The sequence below is a fragment of the Marmota marmota genome, unplaced genomic scaffold (genome assembly GCF_001458135.2).
Source record: "Marmota marmota marmota unplaced genomic scaffold, marMar, whole genome shotgun sequence".
NCBI classification, from domain to species: Eukaryota; Metazoa; Chordata; class Mammalia; order Rodentia; family Sciuridae; genus Marmota; species Marmota marmota.
Window position 1 is genome coordinate 498,037 of NW_025999895.1, and position 7,895 is coordinate 505,931.

The window sequence follows — 7,895 nt, forward strand, 5'->3', positions numbered from 1 at the left end:
TGCGAAGCCCGAGAGTGCGGCGGCTCAGGGCTTTGCCCGCGCCAGGCCAGGGCCCTGGGCAGCGTGGGCAGGCAGTGGTGTTGGAGCGGATTGAGCCGGGAGGCCAGCTCCTGGAGGAGGAGCCCCCGGGATCCGGCGGCCGGTGCCCACGGGCCGGTAGCTGGCCTTGCTGGTGGGCCGCCTGGTCCCGGCTGTGGCGGTTGCAGCCTCATGACTCCCCTTCCCCAGCCCCGCTCCTGTGGCGTGGAGCCGTGTTCCAGGGATGTACATGCAGGTAGAGACTCGCACCAACTCCTGCCTCCATCTGAAGAGGGCTCCGGGCATCCGGTCCTGGTCCCTCTTGGTCGGTAAGGCTTTATAAATTCCCCCAGAACAGAAAGACTAAAAAAAGGGTGAATATAAAACTATTTCCTCTTTTTTTCTGCCCTCAAAAGTACCAGCTGTCTTTGCATGTTAGGTTTTTCCCGCCCACAACGCCTTTGGGAGGTGCACGTCTGCTTCATTAGCACTGTCTTCTTCCTTCCTAATTCTACCCTGTCCCCTGTCTTCTTTGGTGGTGCTGGGGATGGAACCTAGTGCCGTGTGTCTTCCGCGCAGGTGTTCTGTCACTGCAGCCCCAGCTGGGTAGTGCTTTTCTTAAGTCACCATATTTTCGTGTTTCTTTTTTTTTTTCCTCTTCTTTTTTTTTGGGGGGGGAGTGGGAAATTGAGCCTAGGGTTATTCTTCTGAGTACACCCCCATCCTTTCCCACTTTAAAATTTTAGGACATTCTTGCTAAGTTGCCTAGTCTGGCCTGGAATTTGCCATCCTCCTGCTTCAGCCTTCCTGGGAAGCTGGGATTGCAGGCATGCGGCCACTGTGCCTGGCCTATACTGTGTTTTTAAATGAACATTGGGCTGTTCCTCCACTCTGTACTTGGTGGACCCTTCCTGCTGTACCAGTGCACAGCAGTCCTGCAGTGGAGAGGGCACACTGGCTGGGCAGGCAGGGGCTGCAGCATTGGGAGAGAGAGTGGGACTCTCACTGGCTCTATTGTAAGGTACTCCTTGTTCCTCTTTGCAGGAATCTTGTCAACTGGCCTGGCTGCTGCTTACTACAGTGGAGGTAAAGTACACCATCCCTTGTAACTTCCTCAACTGTTTTGAAAATAAGGAGGAAGTGTGCATTTGTGGTGTGGCCTTGGGCATGGCCAGCATCTCTGCCTCCTCACCCTGTGCAGTGCTACTTGTGCTACCTGCCTGCACTGATGTGTGCACCCCATGTGGCCTGCATCTTGCATGTCAAACCTCAGGCATTTTCCTGTGTCATAAAATAGTCTTCCAGCTAGGCACTGTGACCCACGCCTGTAATCCCAGCAGCTCGGGAGGCTGAGGCAGGAGGATCGCAAGTTCAAAGCCAGCCTTAGCAACTGTGAGGCACTCAGCAACTCATTGAGACCCTGTCCCTAAATAAAATACACTGGAGATGTGGCTCAGTGGTCGAGTGCCCCTGAGTTCAATCCCCGATACCCCCATACACACCAAAAAAAAAAAGAGAAAGTCTTCCAAAGAGCTCTTTAGCATTTGCCTCCACCAAGCGGCCTGTGCAATGGTTTCATTAATGAGGTTCTTGGCATAAAGTTAGTTAGAAGAGATCGAAATAAAACACACAGACTCAGTTACCTTATTTCTATTGCCAGGTCCGAGACAGCTCCCCTCTCTGGCTCCAACCTCTAACCGCCCAGCAGGGCAGCAAGGATTACTCAGGGCTAGCAGGAGAGAGAGAGAGTGAACACGCCAGGGAGTAGTCTTTTATTGGGGAACAAGAAATTCAGGGGATAATTCCATCCAATGAAGGTTGAGGGGGGACTGCACTCCAAGGTCAGGGTCAGCGATTGGGCCCCCGGGGTCAGTGGTCAGTCACACCCCCACACGGACGGGTTCTCTCATCAGGAAAGGGCCGGGAAAATTCCGACACAGCCAGAAGCCTCAGACCCTTAACGGGAGTCGCCCAGTCACGTGTCAGGATGGCTTCCCACATTTGCCCAAGGTGCTGCTGCTTCATTGAGGATCTGTGTTTCCCACCTTCCCACTCTTAGAAGTTTGCCAAGATGAACAGGAGCTGGGCCCTGCATGCTTCCCCAGAGCTGAGAAGGCTTGTCATGTGCAAGTCCCGAGTAACCAAGATAAAACCAGCAGCACATCTGGCTGCCTGGGTTCTCACAGGGCAGTCAGTGTCTGGGGAAAGGTCGTGCCAGGCAGGGCTCCCTGTGATTGCATAGCTTTTTTGTGTGGGGGGGGTGGGGTATCAGGGATTAAACTCAGGAACACTTGACCACTGAGCCACATCTCCAGCCCTGTTTTGCATTTTATTTAGACACAGGGTCTCGCTGAGTTGCTTAGTGCCTTGCTAAATGGTAAGGCTGGCTTTGAACTCAGGATCCTCCTGCCTCTGCCTCCTGAGCTGCTGGGATTACAGGTGTGTGCCTCTGTACCCACCTGGTTGCGTAGCTTTGACCAATCACTTATGGTGGGTGTCCTGTGTCTGCCTACAGATAGCCTGGGCTGGAAGCTCTTCTATGTCACAGGCTGCCTGTTTGTGGCTGTGCAGAACTTGGAAGACTGGGAGGTAAGATGTGGGTGAGGGTGGCAGAGTGCCCCTCTCTGGAGAGAGCATATTTGACTGGCCTAAAGGTGTCCATTTAGCTGGACACAGGCCTTGGATGTTGCTTGTGACCATCCCTGGGCCAGGAAGTCTCTAGAAACTTCCCAGTGACTGTTTCCACTAAGGAAACAATCGTTACCTCTGGGGTTGCTGTGGCACAGAGGGTGTGAACCCCCTGCTCTTCAGCCCTCCAGGGTCCTCAAAGCCACTTGGTCCCAGGATGCTCTTTTTTTAAAAAATATTTATTTTTTAGTTTTAGGTGAACACAATATCTTTATTTTGTTTCTATGTAGTGCTGAGAATTGAACTCAGTGCCTCACGCATGCTAAGCGAGCGCACTACCACTTGAGCCACAAACCCCAACCCAGGCTGCTCTTGACCTCTGCCTTCTTGATGGCCCTGCTACTATGCTGTCCTCTTGTCCTGGAATGGGTGCCTGCTCCACCCCGCTGTTTTCCTACTATGACTCCTGCATGGCATGAGTCCAGAGAGTGGACCACAGATGCTGGGCTCAGGCATCTGGGGTTTGGATTTTGCTCAAGGGTCTCCTCTTGAGCATCCACATCAGTATGGGTGGGATAGTGCCCCAGTGCCCATTTGGCCCCTCCCGGAAGGTCTGTGTGGTGAAGGTATATGTTTCCAGGAAGCCATCTTCAACAAGAGCACCGGGAAGGTGGTTCTGAAAACATTCAGCCTCTACAGGAAGCTGCTGACTCTTCTCAGAGCAGGCCATGACCAAGGTGAGGCGTGGGAGTTGGGCATGCGCAGGCCTGAGGGGCCAAGCACACCTCACTCTGCAGCTGGGGTCCTCCAACCATGCCCTGGCCCACAGGGTGTGGGGCCCAGGCAGGCCCTGTGTTCTGAGGACTCATGGGTTCTCAAGGCTTGGACTGTTGGGGAGGATGGCCACCCCTTAGTGGCTCTTCCCAGGTGAGTTTGGGCAGTGGGGGTAGGTCATGATGCAGGCAGGCTGAGCTGTACCAGTGAGCAGGTGGCTCTGCAGCTGACACGATCCTTTCTGCTCTCAGAGGGCCTCCTGATTTCAGTTCCCCATTGGCTCTGCCAGGCCTCTGTTGAGGGTCTGGATAGTCAGGGAGTTGCTTACCCTTGAACTTCTGGGTCTGGGAGCTGCTCCCATTGTGGGTTAGTGAAGAGTTCCCTTAAGTGTGCTGTGCACTGTGCATCTGGTCATCTGCTGCCCACTACCGATGAATAGGTGGTTGCATGTAAAAGAGTTCATTGGCTGGCGAGTACCTTGTGAGGGGTCAGGCCCTAGGTGCTGCTGGCTTCTCCTGATTTGGGTGGCACTTTAGCCTGTGTGTGGCCCCCAAGCTGGACAGATGAGGACCAGACTTGCCTAGCAGGCTGGGGTAGTGGTATGCTGTTGGGCTTCTTGGTGGATTGTGGCTAGGAGCCTTGCACAGATGTCCCACTCCTTGCAGGTGGGACACTGCACTGTGATGGCTAGCAGTTTTTCAGCCTTGGGGGAAATTGAAACCTTAGCTAGGGATTCTGCTGTCAGATTGTGGGAAGGCCAGCTTTCACACTGGGCCCAGTAGCTCATGGCATGTGTCTGTTGAGCTTGTCTCCACCCACCCCCCAATACGAGAAATTGAGCCCAGGTGCTCCACCACTGAGCCACATTCCCAGTCCTTTTTATTTTTTATTTTGAGACAGGGTCTCACTAAGTTGCTGAGGCTGCTCTCAAACTTGAGACCCTCTTGCCTCATACTCCTGAGTTACTGGTATTACAGGCGAGTACCACCATGCCTGGCTTGAGCTTGTCTTTCTTACCCAGCTGATGCTTTGGAATCAGGCCTAGGGTACTTCTGCCACCAGTGCCACTGTGACTGTTCTCAGCAGAGCTAATGGCTCCAAAGCGACCTTGCCCACAGCATAGGCAGGTGGAGTTGGGTAGGGAGGGGTACATGACCACTGATCTTTGCACCTCCCCAGTGGTGGTCCTGCTAAATGACATCCGGGATGTGAATGTGGAGGAGGAGAAGGTCCGGTATTTTGGGAAGGGCTACATGGTGGTGCTCCGGTTTGCCACAGGCTTCTCCCACCCCCTCACCCAGAGTGCAGTCATGGGCCGTCGCAGGTATGCGGGGTGGGGCCCGCTTTGGGCAAGACTGTGATCTCTCATTTACCACCCAGTGTCTTGGGGCATAGGGGGTGGGACACAGGTTTTCAGAGGAAGCACAATTGTGGGGGGGCTGTGCATGTTTGAAGGGAGCCCTGCATGGCATCTGCAGGGAAAGCACAGAATGTGGCAGGGGAGGGTGAGGGATCCAGTTTGGGAGCTGCTGTGTTTGGATAGTAGGGGATGAGGCCAGCGCAGGGTCTTGAGGATGCATATGCCATGGTGACCTGCCTTTCCTTGGTACCTGCCTCCCAGTGACGTGGAAGCTGTAGCCAGGCTCGTCACCAACTTCCTGGAGCTGCACCGCCTGGAGAGCCCTTCGGAAAGGTCTCAGAGCAGCGACAGTGAGGCTGACAGCCCTGGCGGCCAGAGCTGAGGCAGGACAGGCACGGGCTCCAGCGGGGTGCTTGCCTTAGCCTCGCAGGACTCAAGAGTGTCGTCAGCCATCACAGCAGTCCTCCCTCTGGGCCCTCACCTCCTGGGCAGAAGCCATGTGCCTAGAACAGAGGTCACCTCTTATAGCATCCTGCAGCACTTGGAAACTGACAGCTGTTCCACAGGGACCAAATCCCAGTCACTCAAGCCCTGAAGACCTGCGGGATGGCATCAGCTGTTCCCCACAGAAGCCAAGTGTCAGCTGCCACTGACCTGCCCCTGCTTTGTCCACCTTGTGAGTGGACCCAGGTCCTTCCGAGTGCCCAGCTTGGCCTCCAGGGCTCTGGTCAGCCCCACGGGGCTGTGCCCCTAGGTGTGATCAGGTTGGGGAAGCCACAGCACCACTCAGGTGCTGGGGCCGGAGGCTCCTAGGCCAGACAGGGCAGTCACGCCGGTACCTCCAGTGGAAGCAGGGCAGGTGCTCCTGCCCACCAGTCCCCAGCTGGGGGTCTTGGTCCTTTATGCCAAAGGTGGTGTTTTCAGCGGTTGAGTCTGAGATGTTTTAAATTTTCCCTAAAATGAAATATGCAAAGTGCGGCAATATGTTTCTGGCAGCTTGTGAAGCTTCTAAATGAGAAGCACCCAGAACTGGGGCTCGTCTTTAGTGTTGGAGGAACAAAGCCAGCAGTAAACCAGAGTGGTGATAAAAAGTTGGATTCAGATGTGTCAGGGGACTCTGGCCCCTGCTGCCCTTTTATTTCAGAATGGTAAAGTTCCACGTGCATGTGGTGGGTTCCAGCGGGTGCTTACCCTAGCCCCCTGCTTTTCCTTGGTGTCCATGATTTCCCCAAAGACAGCTGTGCTTGGTCTGCTCAGCTGCCCAGGGCTCAGTAGGGTATGGAAACAGGGAGGCCACAGTGACAGCATAGTGCCTTAGCCTGTGGCAGGGGCCCTCAGCCCTCCTGTGGACCCTGCCCCTCGGCAGTCCCAACCAGCGTCCCAGCCAGGGCTGGTGGGCAGGGGCCAGTGGTGGCCGCCTCACTGAGGTCCTGTAGTAGGTCCTGCAGTTGCTGCATGCTTGGGCGCACGTTCTCCTCCAACCACTCCTCCACAGCGTCTGGGTAGAAGGCGAGCTGCAGGGCTGTCTCCAGCTGCTGCACCAGGGCACTCCACCTGCCCAGGAGGCTGAGGAAGACGGACCCTGAGCTTGCCTGCCAAGGACCTCTGCAACCGCCCCAGGGGTGCACTGCCCCGTGTCTGTTTATTCATAGAGACAAATAGAGATTGGCCACATTTTAACGTCTGAAACTGGAGCCTGCTGTTCAGCTGGCTGATGGTTTTTCCTATGGCATGTGAGCAGGTGGTGTAGCTGGTAGCGTCTTGTGCAGTGTAGGAGGGTCTGTTAGGCTCTGCTCACATCCTTGAGCCAGGGAAGGACAGGAGGGCAGAGGGGACTCTGGACACAAGGGCCCTCTCCAGGGCCAGGATGGACCTAAGGTGGCCTGACTTCCAAAGATGACCTATGGTCCTGCCCAGGCTTTTAGGCTAGGGATAACCTAGCTTTATTTTGTACCAGGGAATGAATCTAGGGATGCTTAATGCTTAACCACTGAGCCACATCCCCACCCTTTTTATATTTTATTTAGAGACAGGGTCTCACTGAGTTGCTCAGGGCCTTGCTAAGTTGCTGAGGCTGGCTCTGAACTGAAGATCATCCTGCCTCAGCTTCCCAAGCCACTGGGATTACAGGTATGCACCACCTTGCCCGGATGTTAGGGAAGGACGGCACACGTGAGTCATCCAAGATCCAGGGCTACAGCATCTGGAAAGCTTGTCTCAGCTCAACGCTGGTTACTGTGGGCACTGCCACATATAGGGGACAGCTGCTCTGGGGCCAGGCACTTGGCTAGCTACACAGTGGTTACCTGAGCACCTCGGGCTGGATGTGCTGGACCATGACCGGGTGGATGAGCTTCCGCCTGCGATGGTAGGGGCTGAACCAGCCAGTGACGTACCTGGGGTGAGTCCACACAGGGGTTTCTCAGGGGTGCCAACTGGCAAGCTTGGGGCTGCACAATCACACACCCCTGGAGAGCTCTAGAATCTGGCAGGGAAAATTGGAAGTCATGTTTCCTTCCAGAAAGCCTTTATGAGGGACAAGACTGGTGGGGTCTGCTCACTGAGGCACTCACCTGTTCCTCTCTAGCAGTGCGTCCACAGAACTGCGCAGGTAGAAGCTGACTTGAGTGACGAGGGCATGAATGTCACTGCCAGGGAAGGAGCCGGTCCCCTCACTGCCAGAGAGCCACTCTGAGACAGTGGTCCCCAGGGACGGGCAGGGAGGGGAGGGCGGGGCGGGGGTACCTCGGGATAGCTGCTGCTTCCAGGCTGGGAAGCCCGAGGAGGTTCTCCACCCTCAGTCTCACGTGCTCAGTGAATCCTCCTGGAACCAGCCACAGGCACAGTGCTCAGAGGGGCCTCCTCCCTGCCAGGCTCGCCATCTGCATATGGGTCTCCAGGCCCCTGGGCCCTGGATAGCAGGCACAGCAGTGCTGGAACCCATCAGACCCCACCTGCACAGGCTGACCCAGGTCTCCCCAGGATGGGCAACCTGGCAGTTACTCATTCAACACAAGAGAGGTGTTTGTTACTATTATTGTTATTCCAGTACTGGGGAATCCAGGGATGCTTTACCACTGGGCTGCACCCCACCTTTTTTTTTTTTTTTTTTTTA

The 7,895-nt window shown here is 55.3% G+C and overlaps 2 protein-coding genes across 2 annotated transcripts in view; one reads left to right on the forward strand and one right to left on the reverse strand.

Moving 5' to 3' along the window:
• The first annotated feature begins 6 nt into the window (after nucleotides 1–6).
• On the forward strand, nucleotides 7–5,883 carry LOC107157664 (cytochrome b-245 chaperone 1). The gene is made up of 6 exons (XM_015504006.2): nucleotides 7–347; nucleotides 1,063–1,104; nucleotides 2,534–2,607; nucleotides 3,287–3,383; nucleotides 4,600–4,744; nucleotides 5,042–5,883. Exons 1-6 carry the CDS (start codon nucleotides 263–265, stop codon nucleotides 5,160–5,162), a joined length of 564 nt encoding a protein of 187 aa, XP_015359492.1. The 5' UTR covers nucleotides 7–262; the 3' UTR covers nucleotides 5,163–5,883.
• The window catches only part of Hexd (hexosaminidase D), a 14,090-nt gene continuing 12,067 nt past the window's right edge, over nucleotides 5,873–7,895 (reverse strand). The window contains 5 exon segments of the mRNA XM_048796873.1: nucleotides 5,873–6,180; nucleotides 6,183–6,346; nucleotides 7,087–7,176; nucleotides 7,354–7,455; nucleotides 7,526–7,604. Of these exon segments, the coding sequence (XP_048652830.1) occupies nucleotides 6,095–6,180; nucleotides 6,183–6,346; nucleotides 7,087–7,176; nucleotides 7,354–7,455; nucleotides 7,526–7,604 (521 nt within the window). The 3' untranslated portion in view covers nucleotides 5,873–6,094.

Coding starts and splice junctions, on each gene's coding strand:
- LOC107157664 (XM_015504006.2), top strand. CDS start 263: ATGTACATGCAGGTAGAGACTCGCACCAACTCCTGCCTCCATCTGAAG. Junction 348..1,062: donor GTCCTGGTCCCTCTTGGTCG/GTAAGGCTTTAT, acceptor TCCTCTTTGCAG/GAATCTTGTCAACTGGCCTG. Junction 3,384..4,599: donor CAGAGCAGGCCATGACCAAG/GTGAGGCGTGGG, acceptor GCACCTCCCCAG/TGGTGGTCCTGCTAAATGAC.